The 16,727-nt window shown below is 40.3% G+C and overlaps 2 protein-coding genes across 2 annotated transcripts; both read left to right on the top strand.

The window, feature by feature from the left end:
• The first annotated feature begins 381 nt into the window (after positions 1-381).
• LOC115149838 (trichohyalin-like) lies at positions 382-13,852 on the top strand. The gene is made up of 4 exons (XM_029692655.1): positions 382-416; positions 712-1,093; positions 3,729-4,201; positions 13,609-13,852. Exons 1-4 carry the CDS (start codon positions 403-405, stop codon positions 13,850-13,852), a joined length of 1,113 nt encoding a protein of 370 aa, XP_029548515.1. The 5' UTR covers positions 382-402.
• On the top strand, positions 13,329-16,193 carry LOC115151142 (vicilin-like seed storage protein At2g18540). Its single transcript, XM_029695156.1, has 3 exons — positions 13,329-14,044; positions 14,371-14,645; positions 15,557-16,193. Exons 2-3 carry the CDS (start codon positions 14,417-14,419, stop codon positions 15,895-15,897), a joined length of 570 nt encoding a protein of 189 aa, XP_029551016.1. The 5' UTR covers positions 13,329-14,044; positions 14,371-14,416; the 3' UTR covers positions 15,898-16,193.
• The last annotated feature ends 534 nt before the right edge of the window (positions 16,194-16,727 follow it).

The following is a 16,727-nucleotide window of genomic DNA, read 5'->3' on the forward strand; positions in this document are numbered from 1 at the left end:
CTGAATACGTTTTGATGGACGGGGGGATCTGATCCTAGATCAGCACTCCTACCCTGAAACACTTTGTGAACACAATCCAGGTGTACTGTGATTATGAAGTTGTGATGAGGTATTATTATATTACTTGTGCTGATGCATGATGGGTTGTAGGCTAGAGCTTGAGTACTGTAGTGTGTAGACTATTTCTGAATTCACTGACCTGGTGAGTAAATGTTGTGTACAATGGCCCCATCTAGTGACAGAAACATAGAAACACACATTGTTGCTGAACGAAGGCATCTCTTTATTTTCCAGAAATAAAACTTGTAGACCTTTACTACAGTCTCTGAAGAGATGGACACCTCTTCTTCTTCTGGAAAATTTCCGTCTCCTACTGGGACTGTCTTCTTACCCCCTCCTATCATGTGGAACAGTCTGTAAGTCATTCATCACATAACCTAGCTCTGGTCCAGGGCATTATGTGCGGCTTGCTGAAGGAAGGCTCAGTGTCTGCAAGCTGTATGTAACGCCCTGGACCAGAGCTACACATTACCCACCTCTGGCCATCATGGACAGTCAACTCATTACATTCACGTACTGTAAGTCACAGTTGTGTGAGTTGTGTTATTAAAGACAGTTTAATTGCGCAGAGGTTTAATTATTATTTTAACGCTGTAATAAATTGTCTGAGTTCACTTCCTAAATAATGTGTTGACATTCCTTTCCTCCCAGCTACAAGCAGGCAGAGATGGAGTTTCAGTTCCTGAGAGAAGAGAAGAAGACCTGTACAACGAAGGAAGCCCACATGCTTGAGTTGAGAGGGAAGGATCGAACGATCCGAAATCAGAAGAAGGAGATGGACAGACTTCAAGTCTGCCTCTGGGAGGAGGAAAAGAAGAAAAGCAATGATGGAACGGAGAAGGACAAGATCGTTGAACATCTACAGTCTGAGACAGACCATCTCAGATCCCTTTTAAAAGAGGAAAGGAGGAAAAGAAGAGTAGAAAGGGGTCTAATGAATGAGTGGAAGGCTGAGATCCTGAGACTGAGGGAGTCAGAGAGCCAGAGAGAGGCAGAGAGCCAGAGGGAGGCAGAGAGACAGAGGGAGGCAGAGAGCCAGAGAGAGGCAGAGAGACAGAGGGAGGCAGAGAGACAGAGAGAAGCAGAGAGACAGAGAGAAGCAGAGAGACAGAGGGAGGCAGAGAGAGTCACAGAAGCGATGGAGAACCAGAGAAAAATGCAGGAGATCAAGAGAGTCAAACATCTGCTGGAGCTACTGATGGTGGATCTACAACTGGCCCACGTAAGACATGTCATTGTTATTATTAAAAGGCAGTGTATATTCACCCAGCTGAAAATTAATGACGGTGGACAGTGGTACACTAACCCAATGTTAACTTTTATGCCTTTCCTTAACATTAACCCTTACCTTGACCTCACTGAAACTATACCTAACCTTTACCTTAACCCAACCCTAGGTCCTGAACCTAACCTTCATTTATCTCAACCCCTATGCCTTTCTTCTGCCGGTTGAATATCCACTTCCTTATTAACATCATTACTGTTGTTGTTGTTGATAACTGTATGTGTGCAGGTTGTAAATAATTGCATTAGTGAAACATCATTTGTAGGAGTAATTTCTGCAAGCATAAACATCAGAGGCAACATTGTTATAACATCACACAAATTGCAACGGGAATTTCTCAAACCGCTAACTGAATGGGCAAGCTAGTTGTGTGTTTGTATTTGTCCATAAAATATCTCGTAATTTTTTCAAACATGTCAATACATTAATTGACAATGAATTGTCCAGATGAATTGATCAAAATAACCCTGCTATTGATGTTGTCCAGTGTTTGATTCAATTACCTAGGTCTAGGTTGTATTTTTATGTATCATTCTCTGCAAATCCTTTGAAAGTATGTCTTGGTCATAGATTATCACTAATTTCACCTTTTAAAATGAAGCAAGAGATAGAGAGATTGAGGCTATGGCAGAAAGTCATGGAGGATCAGCGACCAAGACTGGCCTGGAACAACAAACCTATTGAGACAGAAAGAGAGAGGGAAAGAGAGAGGGAAAGAGAGAGAGAAAGGGAGATGGAAAGGGAGAGAAAACCAGAATTGGAAAGACAAGAAATGAAAAAGAAAGTGAAACAGGCAGAAGAAACGATAAAAGCGTTAGAACGAGAGATTGATAGATTGAAAGAGATTGAAAAGAAGATAATATTTGAAAGAGAAAGAGACATGCGTATTGCAGAGAACGAGAAAGTCAAACTGGTTAACGAAAAGGCAAAAGAGTTGGAGAGAGAGGTTGAGAGACTGAAAGAAGATATGACAACAAAAGAAATGCAATACAAAATCAAATTTGAAAGAGCGAAAGAAGCGTATAGAAGACAGAATGAGAGAGTGAAACAGGTTCACCAAAATGTACTAGTGTTAGACAGAGAGGTTGCGAGAATGAAAGAAGAGATTAGATTGAAAGACGAGACTGAACCAGAGAGAACATTTGATAGAGACAGAGAGAGAGAAAATGATTGGAGACGAAGTGAAGATGAGATGAAAAATAGAGTGGAGAGAGCGATGGAGATGGAGACAGCCCTCATCAATGACAAAAAGACGTCTGAATTGGAGGAAGTCTTCAAGAAAATCAAGGAACAGCTGATAGAATTAGAAAATATGGAAACAGACAAAAATCTATGGAAACAGAACCAAATGGACATGGAGGAGAAGATGGAGGGTGAGAACAACAAACAGAAAGATGTAGAAAGAAAGAGAATGGAGAAAATACCAAAACAGAGACACCAAGAAGATGAGAAGAAGAAGGAGATGGAGAGAGAAGAAGAAGAGGAGAGACACAAACAGAAGCAAATAGAAATGGAAGAGGAAGAACGAGAGAGGGAGAAAGAGAGACAGAGAGAGATCAAAAGAAAGAGAATGGAGAAGAGACAGAACAATATGGAAAGAGAAGAAGAGAGACAGAGAGAGATTGAAAGAGAGAATGATGAAGAAATATGTAAACAGAAGCAAATAGAGATGGAAGAGAAAGAACGAGAGAGGGAGAAAGAGAGACAGATCAAAAGAAAGAGAATGGAGAAGAGACAGAAACATTTGGAAAGAGAAGAAGAGAGACAGAGAGAGATTGAAAGAGAGAATGATGAAGAAATACGTAAACAGAAGCAAATAGAGATGGAAACGGAAGAAAGAGAGAGGGAGAAAGAGAGACAGAGAGAGATCAAAAGAAAGAGAATTGAGAAGAGACAAAAAATAATGGAAAGAGAGCAAGAGAGACAGAGAGAGATTGAAAGAGAGAATGAAGAAGAAATATGTAAACAGAAGCAAATAGAGATGGAAGAGGAAGAAAGAGAAGAGAGACAGAAAGAAATCGATGAGAAAGAGAGACAGAGAGAGATTGGAGAGAAAGAGAGACGACAACAACAAGAGGAGAAAAAGAGAAAGTTTGAGAGAAATCAAGAAGAAGAAGATATATGGAAACAGAAGCAAATTGAGATGGAAGAGGAAGAAAGAGAAAGGGAGAAAGAGAGACAGAGAGAGATCAAAAGAAAGAGAATGGAGAAGAGACCAAAAAATATGGAAAGAGAGCAAGAGAGACAGAGAGAGATTGAAAGAGAGCATGAAGAAGAAAGATGTAAAAATAAGCAAATAGAGATGGAAGAGGAAGAAAGAGAAGAAGAGAGACAGAGAGAGATGGGAGAGAAAGAGAGACAACAACAACAAGAGGAGAAAAAGAGAAAGTTTGAGAGAAATCAAGAAGAAGAAGATATATGGAAACAGAAGCAAATTGACATGGAGAAGGAGGGAAGAGAGAGGGAGAAGAAGATACAGAGAAAGATAGAAGAGATACACAGACGACAACAACAAGAGGAGAGACAGAAACAAATGGAGAAAGAGAAAGAAAGGGAGAAAGACAATGAGAATCAGGGAGAGAAGGAATTAAAAGATCAGCAACAGAAAGAGATGGAAAAAGAAAATATGATTATGAGAGAGAGGGAGGAAGTAGGAAGAAGAAATGAGGGGCAGAATGAACTGGAGATAGAACAGGAGAGAGAGATGGAAGAAAAGCAGGAAGTGATTATTAAGAAAGAAGAGGAAGAGTACATGGAAAGAGAAGAGAGAGGAAAGGAAGTAAGCATGAAGAAAGATGTAGTAGTTAATGTTAAAGCTAAAGCACGGGAAGTCTTCAATAGACGTAAAGAGAGGAGGTTAGAAGTGTTGAAGGGGGAACGAGAACACATAGAAAGAGGACAACAAATCAGGAGGGAGAAGGAGGAAAGACGGCTGGAGATGGAAAGAAAACAGGAGAGGGCAAGACAACAAGAGGAGCAGGATCAAAAACGAGAGATTGGAATATCCAGACAGAAAGAAATGTTCAGACTAAGAGAGGAGGAGAGGCAGAGAGAGGAAAAGAGAGAGGAGGAGAGAAAGAGAGCTATTGAAGGCCATTTAGCTTTAATCAGAGAGAGAGAGAACACCATAAAGGCAAACAAAAGAGAGGAGATGTCAGAAGAGGAAAGAAGAGAGATCCCTGGGAATTACAAGATGGGTGAGACAGAGAATAGTGAAGAGGAGGAGGAGAAGGAAGATGACAAGGAGGACATTCTCCCACCTGATAAAAGTATCCGAAGGAGAGCTGTGGACTGGGTGAATAAGAAGTGGGAGAAGAGGAACCTCAAAAAGATCGGGAGAACGTATCAGAGAGAGGCTAGGGAGGGCTATAAGATCGTCCACATAGGTAAGACCTGTTTTCCCTCTGCTTATGACATCATCCTCTTTAGTCTCCTCTACACACATAAGATCCAAACCAGTCATCATGTTGCATCATTGTTTCAATATAAAACTACTGTCCAAAGAATATGTTAGCTGACATGGCTAATTGAGTGACTGACTGACATAACAAAAAAAATACTGCTGATGTAACAACCACGTTTTTAAATGATACCTTATGTCATCTACTAGTCTAACTCTCAAGACTAAGTAGAGACCCAGAAAGAGTTCCTTAAAAACACACACAAAAAAGGGTTTTGGGGGGGTCGGGGGGCCCCTAGTTGCCATGGAGCCCTAAGCTATCACATAGGCCCTGGCACTATACAAAGAATAGGTGCCATTTGGGACTCATGTTCAACTTAGGGTCAGGTCCATTCGGGATGGGAATTATTGCACTTTATTGACAAATTCCATGCCTTGCTCAATTGAAAAGATTAAAGAATCATTGAGCTCCAACTGTGTTTTCTATTCCTAATTACCTGTGTCCCTTACATTTAAGTTGATACCAGATCCACTAAGTTGAATGTGAACTCTACTTCTTCTCCCCTCCCAGCCATCCCTGGACACACAAGGCTAACATCCACCATGACCCGGGCAGAGAGAGAGAGGGAGAAGAGGAAGGAGCTGCTGAAGGATGAGGAGAGAAGGAAGAAGTTGGAGGATTTCAATAAGCAGTGGAGAGAGCAGTCCCTGCTTAAAAAAAGGACTCATCAGAAACTGAAGGATGTTAGGGAGAGGATGAAGGAAAAATTCCTGGAACAGATGAATCTGGAGGCTGATGCTCAAATCAACACCCGGTGTCCAACCACCCAACACAGCCACGATTCCAACCACAGTCAGGCATTGCCGGGATGGGCCACAGGCCAACAGGTAAGCCAAGAGCCTGTTGGATCTGGAGATGGCCAGCAGGAGGGGCCAAGGAGGCAACAGGCATGGGCAGAGAACCAGGAGGGGAGTTCAGAGAACCAGCAGGAGTGGCCAGAGAACCAACAGGGGTGTCAGAGAGCCAGCTCCAGAAGAGGCTGAAACATCAGAGCCAACCTCCAAGAACAAGAAAAGGCCAAGCATCTGGAAGAGAATTAAGATGAGGTAAACGATGTTTAAACATGTATTCATGTTACACTGTTTATATAGATGTTGTCACTTTAAAAAGTGACATTATCCAAATGTGAGGGTTTAGTGTACATGCAACACACATGTAAATATATAGATACTTACCTGTCTCTGTGATGTCTTACAGCATTCCTGACGTGCTGTCTGCCTAGAGCTGGAACTCGATGAAGCCACAGTTCCACTGAGGTTACGTTGGTAATTAAAAGTGTCGCCCAATAATTCCTCCTCCTCTTCAAGTCATCAAGCCACATTTCCTCCACAAAACATTATATTCTCCTCAATCCAGCAAGTATCATCTTTATCAAGGCAACAAACCATCTAAGGTCAGTGACTCTCCTCCCCAGAGCAGAGATTCTCATCTTTATCCAAGTTGAATTCATCTCTGCTCACCACCTCTACTGTCCTAGAAAATATCCCCAAATGGACATGGTTTAAACAGAAGTCCTCCCCTCAGACCAGTGGCTCCACAGACCAGAGTTTCTCATCTTTATTCAAGTTGAACGCAACTCTGATCATTTCCACCACCTCTCCTGTTAAGGGGAGGTGCTGAAAAGGAGGTCTGGGAGGAGGTCTGCAGGTAGCCTGGACCGGACCGGTAGCAGCTAAGTTGTTGGCTCCATCCCCGGGCAGAGCTGCTCAAGTCAGGCCAGTGATGTTTGTTGATGTCGTTTTCGTTAGCAAAGTTTTACACTTTAATAAAAGCAGTTATTAAAAAAGCAATATTGTTGTTATGGTGTGGATTGTTGTTATTTATTAGAATTGAAACATCCAGTAGTCATGGTAGATGTTAGACTTTCAATGAGACACCTAACATTCCATCAGTCTGACACAATGTGTGACATGTTATATTAGAGAGGAGTCCTCTATACACATAAATTGCACTATAACGGTGACAAACGGTGCCCACAAACAGTTGGGACAGCTTTATGTAGAACCTAACAGCAGAGCTTTCATTTCAGCACCATGGAGTGTAGTCAATATAACCATTTTATACAAGACTCACCTTGTTGTGCTGTGCTCACTTGAACAGGAAGGTGTCACGGCGGTTTGTCAACAAAATGTGTCATCAAAGTCTGGCATTTTCTGTATTTATGGTGCTTTCAAGACAACTGGGAACTCTGAAAAAAACAAGGTTGAATCATGAAGTCAGTGATCTTCAGGTCAGAGCACAAGAAAGAGGCCTGAGTTCCCGACTTGGAATTCCGAGTTGAATGACCGTTCAAAACTTGTTTTCCCAGTCGGAGTTGTCTTGAACTCACTGAAGTCTAAGATTTCCCAGTTCCACGTTTCTAGTTGTTTTGAATGCGGCAGGAGTCATGCTGAATAGCAGGCTAGTGATTGCTTTGTTAAGCTTGCAGTTAGCCACTGATTCCTTCCCAACCACCCATTGTTGAATTTGCGATTTCCAACTTGTTGTGTAATGTTTATGTCCAATGGTTGATGAGCACCGATACTTTTTATTGATAATTTCTCTTCATATGACAAGGATTGAAAAGGATTTGCCAGTAGATTGTTGACTGGATGCAGGATGATGACTGCTAGCTTGGTAGCTATGATTTTGAAAATATGATGTTGATCCAATCACGGCGCAACCAGAGAACATTACCAACACCTACGCTCCGTATTTTTCGCTGGCTGCCCCACCACCACAGAAAGCACTAAGCTAGGCTGAAACACCTGCATTTATGAGCTGCCTTACTCAAGAAAGCAAAAGAGAGACCATGTCTGTATGCGGCTTTATTAACTGGATGATTTATTTTTTTTAAATTACATTGTTTGCAAACTGATATGTGACACATATTAATGCCAAAATAACATGCAAAACAGGCAACATATATTTATATATTTGCTAAACACGTGGGGCTCAAAAGGGATGTGGCTCCGCCCCACCTGCCCTAAACGACGGCTCGCCACTAACAATACTATAATCAAAGATGATTCTATGATGAATACATTATTATTAAAAGATGAGCTCACCGTTTTTATTGGTGAATCAAAATTGGATGATTCAATCATACAGTGTTTTACAGCGGTGAAGTTAGCTTTATATTAAAGATTCAGACTTTGCTCTTCAATACCTCTTCAACGGAACATGCAAGGATGACTAGGCTACTGGGGGCGGCAGGTAGCCTAGTGGTTAGAGTGTTGAACCAGTAACCAAAAGGTTGCTAGATAGAATCCCAGAGCTGACAAGGTAAAGATCTGTCATTCCTCCCCTGAACAAGGCAGTTAACCTACTGTTCCTAGGCCATCGTTGTAAATAAGAATTTGTTCTTAACTTCATTAGGGTAGAGGGCACTATTTTCACCTCCAGATGAAAAGCGTATCCAAAGTAAACTGCCTGCTACTCAGGCCCAGAAGCTATGATATGCATATAATTGGTAGATTTGGATAGAAAACACTAAAGTTTCCAAAACTGTGTCTGTGTCAAAATAATGTCTGTGAGTATAACAGAAGTGATATAGCAGGCAAGAACCTGAGAAAAATCCATCCAGGAAGTGGGATTTCTTTATTTTTGTAGCTTTCTATTGAATGCTATTACAGTATCCATTGACTTAGGACTCAAATAGCACTTCCTATGGCTTCCACTAGATGTCAACAGTCTTTAGAAATTGTTTCAGGCTTGTATTCTGAAAAATGAGGGAGTAAGACCACTTTGAATGAGTGGACCATTCCGTGTCCCAGAGGTTTTTCATGCGCAAGACCGAGAGCACGCCTTTTTTGTTTTCCTTTTATATTGACGAAGATATTGCCCGGTTGTAATGTTATTGATTATTATGACTAAAAACAACCTAAGGATTAATTATAAACATCGTTTGACATGTTTCTACGAACTTTACTGATACTTTTCGGATTTTTCGTCTGTCTGTTGTGAATGCCTTTGAGCCTTTTGATTACAGAACAAAACGCGCAAACAAAACGGAAGTTTTTGGATATAAAGAGGGACTTTATCGAACAAAACAAACATTTATTGAGTAAATGGGAGTCTTGTGAGTTCAACCATATGAAGATCATCAAAGGTAAGTGATTCATTTTATCACTATTTATGACTTGTGTAACTCCTATACTTGGTTGGTAACTGTTTGTAATGATTTGTCTGCTGGGCGCTGTTCTCAGATAACTGCATGGTATGCTTTCGCCATAAAGTCTTTTTGAAATCTGACACCGTGGTTGGATTAACAAGAAGTTAATCTTTAAACCGATGTATAACACTTGTATGTTTTATGAATTTTTATAATGAGTATTTCTGTTTTTGAATTTGGCGCTCTACATTTTCACTGGATGTTGGCCAGGTGGGACGGTAGCGTTTAACTGACTTGCCTAGTTAAATAAAGGTTAATATATATGTATATATATATATAAATGTAATATTCTAAATCGGCTGAAGATAGTGAATAAGTTAAACCTCTTGTTTTTCCAATTCGGTGTCATATTTACTTTTTGGAGGTGAAATGTAGCTAAAAATGTGCTATCCTCTGCTCAGAGGGTTAAGGAACCGTCTTAAAACTGCAATGCATACAATTGCTTGTAAATGAAAAATATCAACTACATGACATAGAGATCTCAAACAAATTTGACACTGTAAAGAGACCTTTTCTCTCGAATGCAATTAGTTTAAAAAATTGTATTTCTATAAAATATACAAAATGTAAAATAAATCACTTTACATAAAAGTACTTAAAAAAAAACACCAATATCTTCCACCCCATATGACTTTCATGAATACAACCAACTGTTATTGGTTAAGGGCCTCATCCCTCCAATCCACATTCATTACTTTTGTATTTTCTTACTTGAAGAATTTTCTAGCAATTTAAATTCACTTTACAAAAAAAATCTACTTTTTTACAAATATTAATTAAATTTGCATGAATAATGCTTTAAAATGTCAATAGATTCCACCTCATGTGACGTTCATGAGTAAAACTAACTGTGATTGGTTCAGGCACCTCATCCCTCCAATCAATAGCAATTACTTTTGTATTTTTTGACTTGGTGATATTCTACCAACTTAAATTGACTTTACATTAAATATAATTCCTTAAAACATCAATAGCTTCCACCCTATATTACTTTTATGAATACAAACAACTGTCATTGGTTCAGGAACCTCATCCCACAAATAAATGTCAATTACTTTTTGTCTTTGTTTTACTTTATATTTTTTTTATTTACCATAGAACACATAGTCCCTCGTTGAGTATCCCTGACATAACTTTATGAGCTGGATTTGCCTTTCTTTGCAACAGTGGAAGCTACTGAGGAGACGACGGCTCATAATAATGGTTGGAATGGAGTCAATGGAGTGGTATCAACACATCAAAGATGTGGTTTCCATGTGTTTGATACCACTCAATTGACTTCATTCCAGAAATTATTATGAGCTGTCCTCCCCTCAGAAGCCTCCACTGCTTTGCAGTTAGTTTGTTCGTTTTCAGTTGTTAGCATTTAGCTAACAGCGTCTATGTGAATTTCCTATTAATTCAGTTACGTAATGTGCAAAAGTGCAATATGACTCTGAAAATATTGAGGTAACATGGTTAACTACATTGTCCATGAGTTTGGTCAATTAAAGAGAGTTTTAACAGAGTGATAAACTGGTTGGTATTTTCCCCATTGTAAGTAATGGAGGTTGGCTAGGTTGCTAATGGTTTACATGTAAGAGAAGGGATCAAGATGGCGTCTGAACTTTCTGTACTTTTTTTCAACATTGTTTTAGGTCCTATTTGTTTTATTTTCTATCAACAAAGACTCAGTTTAGTTCAGGTAAAATATGTAAATATGTGATGTCACAATAAAATGTGTTAATTTTACAAAAATAGCGGTTAAGAGTTTGCTAAGTTGGTGCTAACCAAATGTAGCTTCTCTAAGCGCTAGCTAGCTCTAGGCTAGTTGATCTCAGTCAATGTTATCTTACATGTTAGTGGTTTATAATATAATGGTTGTAGCACCGTTTAGCACAGGCCTCCAGTAATTTATAGCTTTTTCCAAATTGACACTGATAGTACAGTGAGTTATATATAATGTGAATGTGTAGATGTGTGGTGATAGTTTTTTAACTGAAGACTTTTAATTTTTTTGATACTGGAATATGAAATGTGGAGATGTAATGCAACAATAGAGTTGTAATGGATACTTGGTTTTGACAACCAAAAAGATTAACAAAAGAGAACAGTATTTTAATACATCTTGGAGAACGCCTCCTACTGAAAACTAGTAACGTTTCTCCGTCTCGTCATTTTACCCTGTTAATTCAGGTTTATTATCTGCTGACCACGTCCCAGTCCGAGGCGTGTAACATATGTCAACATGTGTCAAGGACTTGAAAGTTACAGAAATTGTGTCAACTGTTAGAACAAGGGATAACAGCTAAATGAAATCCAACTGATGCCATTGCGTGAAGACACACACAAGCTGATATTAATGGACTATTTTTGACTGCTGTCATATTGAGACTTATATTAATTATAATGCCACTATTGCTTTTGTGCTGAAATTCACTATTTATCAAGGCTACTTGTTGATGATAATGATGTTTGTTCTACCAATGTTTTCATCATTTGACCTCACGTCTTGGTGGTTGGGGTATTTTATTTATTTTGTCCTTATAAAAACAAGCTGTTACTGTGTTACATCACATATGATTTCTGTTTCATAGTCGTAACAAAGACACTCCATGAATACAATTGATTGAACACTTGATTTTTGTGTTTTTCATGGTGATTCATTTTTACATATAGCCTGCAGTAACGTCAAGTAATGAAATGCTATTGTGTTGTTTGAAATCATAAACAAAACCAAATGATTATTTTTGCGATAGCATATATGAAATGTTTTACACTGTTAGAATGTTGCAGTCAAAATGACTGCTCATCAGCTTGATGGGGGGTCTTGAGGCCCAGAGGTTCCAGTGTTAACAGAGATCCTGAATCAGTCAGTTTGATTCTGAATCAGGAAGCTTGACTCTGAATCATGTGCAGTGTGACCACTGAGACTGAAGCCAACTCTATATGACTCCTGAGGTAGACAGTTAATCAATTATAGTGTCTGTGAAAAGAAACCAAATCAGTCAGTCTGGTTAGAGTGACTCAGTAAAACACTGAATCATTTGAGAGAGAGAGAGAGAGAAAGAGAGAGAGAAAGATTGTCCATACAGACTGTTTTAACACTCTTGGTTTGACGACCAGAGAAGAGAAAGAAAACCTTTATGAGCTGAACAGTATGCCAGTGGAAGGGAGGACAGTACCAGGTGACCCAATTGTGGTTTGTGACTATTATGATTTCTCATTTTAGCCAATTAGTTGCAATAATTTGGTTACAGATTTTTTGGTAATTCCGCTACTATTTTGGTAACGGAATTACGAGTTATAATCACTTAATAATTCACAAACAAAATATACATCAGGAAAATCACTAGAACTAACTGTTAGCTCCACCATTACTTGTTACTTCTGTGAACTTTCATTATCCTCCCTCCTCAAAATATCTGAAAGTTATGTGGGTTTTTGGTAACGGAATTACAAGGCACAAGTGAATATTTCTGAAACTGAACCTATCTTGGGTAGGGGGCAGTATTTTGACATCCGGATGAAAAGCGTGCCCAAAGTAAACTGCCTGTTACTCAGGCCCAGAAGCTAGGATATGCATATAATTGGTAGATGTGGATAGAAAACACTCTAAGGTTTCGAAAACTGTTAAAATTATGTCTGTGAGTATGACAGAGCTGATATGGCAGGCGAAACCCTGAGGACAAACCATCCCAAAACAAAAAAAATTCAGCCTACCACAATTTTCAATGGCTATCACTTTTATTATAAGGCCAAGTCCTCCCAGATTGCAGTTCCTAGGGCTTCCACTAGATGTCAACAGTCTTTAGAAAGAGTTTCAGGCTGGTTTTTGGAAAAATGAGCCAGAAATGGTCGTTTTTCTAGGTGGCTCCCATTTTGGCTGTAGTGTTTCCAAGCGCGTGGAAGAGAGCGCATTCTTTGGTATCTTTCTCCGGTAAAAACAATACCGATTCTTCGTCTTAAATTTGATCATTTATTTACGTATTCAAGGACCTAAGGTTTGATTATAAACGTTGTTTGACTTGTTTGGAAAAGTTTATTAGTAACGTTTGGGATTAATTTTGTATGTATTTTGATGGAGGGAAACTGGGTGCAATATTGACTGAAGCGCGCCAGCTAAACTGAGTTTTTATGGATATAAAGAAGGACATTATTGAACAAAAGGACCATTTGTGATGTAACTAGGACCTTTTGGAGTGCAAACAGAAGAAGATCATCAAAAGTAAGGCATTTTTTATATCGCTATTTCTGACTTTCGTGTCGCACCTGCCTGGCTGAAATATGTTTTTCATGTGTTTCTATGCGGGGCGCAGTCCTCAGATAATCGTGTAACCGATGTGAAATGGCTAGTTAGTTAGCGGTGGTGCGCGCTAATAGCGGTTCAATCAGGTGACGTCACTCGCTCTGAGACCTGAAGTAGTTGTTCCCCTTGCTCTGCAAGGGCCACGGCTTTACGTAACGCCCTTGACCAGAGCTACACATTACCCACCTCTGGCCATCATGGACAGTCAACTCATCACATTCACGTACTGTAAGTCACAGATGTGTTAGTTGTGTGATTAAAGACCGTTTAATTGAGCAGAAGTTTAATTATTATTTTAATATTGTAGTAAATTGTCTGAGTTCACTTCCTAAATAATGTGTTGACATTCCTTTGCTCCCAGCTACCAGCAGGCAGAGATGGAGGTTCAGTTCCTGAGAGAAGAGAAGAAGACCTGCACAGAGAAGGAAGCCCACATGCTTAAGTTGAGGGGAAGGATCGAACGATCCGAAATCAGAAGAAGGAGAGGGACTGACTTCAAGTCTGCCTCTGGGAGGAGGAAAAGAAGAAGAGGAATGGTGGAACGGAGAAGGACAAGATCATTGAACATCTACAGTCTGAGACAGACCATCTCAGAGCCCTTTTAAAAGACGAAAGGAGGAGAAGAAGAGTAGAAAGGGGTATAATGAAAGAGTGGAAGGCTGAGATCCTGAGGGAGCCAGAGAGCCAGAGGGAGCCAGAGAGCCAAAGAATGGGAGGAGAACCAGAGAAAAATGCAGGAAATCAACAGACTCAAACAACTGCAGGAGCTGCTGATGGTGGACCTACAACTGGCCCACGTAAGACATGTCATTGTTATTATTAAAAGTCTTTCCTTAACATTAACCCTTACCTTAACCTCTGAAACTCTACCTAACCTTTACCTTAACCCAACCCTAGGTCCTGAACCGAACCTTCATTTATCTCAACCCCTATGCCTTTCTTCTGCTGGTTGAATATCCACTTCCTTATTAATATCATTACTGTTGTTGTTGATAACTGTATGTGTGCAGGTTGTAAATAATTGCATCAGTGAAAGAGATTTCAGGAGTAATTTCTACAAGCATAAACATCAGAGGCAGCAATGTTGTAACATCACACAAATTCCAACTGGAATTTCATTTAGCTTCAATCAGAGAGAGAAGATAATAGAAGCAAACAAAAGAGATGAGATGGCGGAAGAGGAAAGAAGGGAGATCCTTGAGAAGTACAAGAGGGGTGAGATAGAGAACACTGAAGAGGAGGAGGAAGATGACAAGGAGGACCTTGTCCCACCCTATAAAAACAGCCGAAGGAGAGCTGTGGGCTGGGTGAATAAGAAGTGGGAGAAGAGGAACCTCAAAAAGATAGAGAGAACTTATCAGAGAGAGGCTGAGGAGGGCTATAAGATCGTCCATATAGGTAAGACCCGTTTTCCCTCTGCTTATGACCTCATCCTCTTTAGTCTCCTCTACACACATAAGTTCCACACCAGTCATCATGTTGCATCATTGTTTAAATATAAAACTACTGTCCAGAATGGTCAAGCTGATCTGGTATCACCTTAAATGTAATGTACACAGGGAATTTAGAATGGAAAACTCAACTGGATCTCAATTACCCTGGTCTAAAGTAGTGCATCATAGCCTTTTGGGGCCCTAAGAAACATTTTGTTCAGGTTTTTGACTACATTTCCTCCAAATCTACAATTTGCAATGGGGCGTAGGGAACATGTAGCAGTTTTTTAAACAAGTTTGCTGCAATTCTACACATTTTCCCATGGGGTGGAGAGAAGAATTAGCAGTTTTAAAGCTAATTTCCTTCAATTATACACATTTTCCCATGGGGTGGAGAGAAGAATTTGTAGTTTTAAAGCTAATTTCCTTCAATTCTACACATTTTGCCATGGGGTGGAGAGAAGAATTAGTAGTTTTAAAGCTAATTTCCTTCAATTCTACACATTTTGCCATGGGGTTGAAAGAAAATGTTGACCGTTTTGAATCTAACACCATGCCCAAACGCGTCTGCATACGGCAAGTTTTTTGGGGGGTCTGGGGGCCCCTAGTTGCCATGGAGCCCTAAGCGATCGCATATGCCTAGGGCCGGCCCTGGCACTATACAAAGAATAGGTGCCATTTGGGTCTCAAGTTCAACTTAGGGAAGGGAAGTATTGCACTTCACTGACAAATTCCGTGACTTGCTCAGTTGAAAAGAGCAAAGAATCATTGAGATCCAACTGGGTTTTCTATTCCTAATTCCCTGTGTCCATCACATTTAAGTTGATACGAGATCCCCTAAGTTGAATGTGAACTCTACTTCTTCTCCCCGCCCAGTCATCCCTGTACACAAAGGGCTAACATCTATCATCACCTGGGCAGAGAGAGAGAGGGAGAAGAGGAAGGAGCTCCTGGAGGCTGAGGAGAAAAGGAAGAAGATGAGGGATTACAGTGGAGAGAGCAGTCCCTGCCTAAAAAAATGGACTCATCAGAAACTGAAGGAGGAGAGGGAGAGGATGAAAGAGCAGTACCTAAAAGACAAGCAGGAGAAATGGCTGGAGCAGATGAATCTGGAGGCTGATGAGCAAATCCATAAGTTCAGCACCCAGTACATCACCCGGTGTCCAACCACCCAACACAGCCACGACTACAACCAAGGTCAGGAATTGCCGGGGTGAGACATAGGCCAACAGGTAAGCCAAGAGCCCGTTGGATCTGGAGATGGCCAGCAGGAGTGGTCAAGGAGGCCACAGGCAGAGAACCAGCAGGGGGGGGGGCAGAGAGCCAGCAGGTAGAGGCTCCAGAAGAGGCTTAGCCAACCTCCAAGAAAAAGAATAATCCAGGCATCTGGAAGAGTTAAGATTAACATTCTAATACTAACATTCTTAGGTAACAGGGTTGATGTGTTATAATTCACCCACCCAGTGGTGATTGTAGCATGTAAATCTTGGTGGGGAAAACTCCCCAAAAATGTTTTAGATACATGCCAGCAAAGCCACTACACAACACAACACTAAACAATACATTCATTGCACTATAACTTTGACAAACGGTGCCCACAAACTGTTAGGGTCTACATAAAGCTGTCCCAACAGCAGAGCTTTCTTTTCAGCACCATGGAGTGAATCCTTTTTTAAAAAACATAGCTTAAATGGCTGACTTGCTTAACCTCTTATGGCTAGGGGGCAGTATTTTCACGGCTGGATAAAAAACGTACCCGATTTAATCTGATTATTAGTCCTGCCCAGAAACTAGAATATGCATATAATTATTAGCTTTGGAGAGAAAACACTCCAAAGTTTCTAAAACTGTTTGAATGGTGTCTGTGAGTATAACAGAACTCCTATGGCAGGCAAAAACCTGAGACGGTTCTGTTCAGGAAGTACCCTGTCTGACCATTTATTTGCTTTCTTTGACATCTCTTCCAAAAACTAAGTATCTCTGCTGTTACGTGACAATACCCACGTCTCCAATGGGCTCTCAGAGCCCGGGAAAAACAGGAATGACG

Source organism: Salmo trutta, chromosome 16 (genome assembly GCF_901001165.1).
Source record: "Salmo trutta chromosome 16, fSalTru1.1, whole genome shotgun sequence".
Lineage (NCBI taxonomy): Eukaryota > Metazoa > Chordata > Actinopteri > Salmoniformes > Salmonidae > Salmo > Salmo trutta.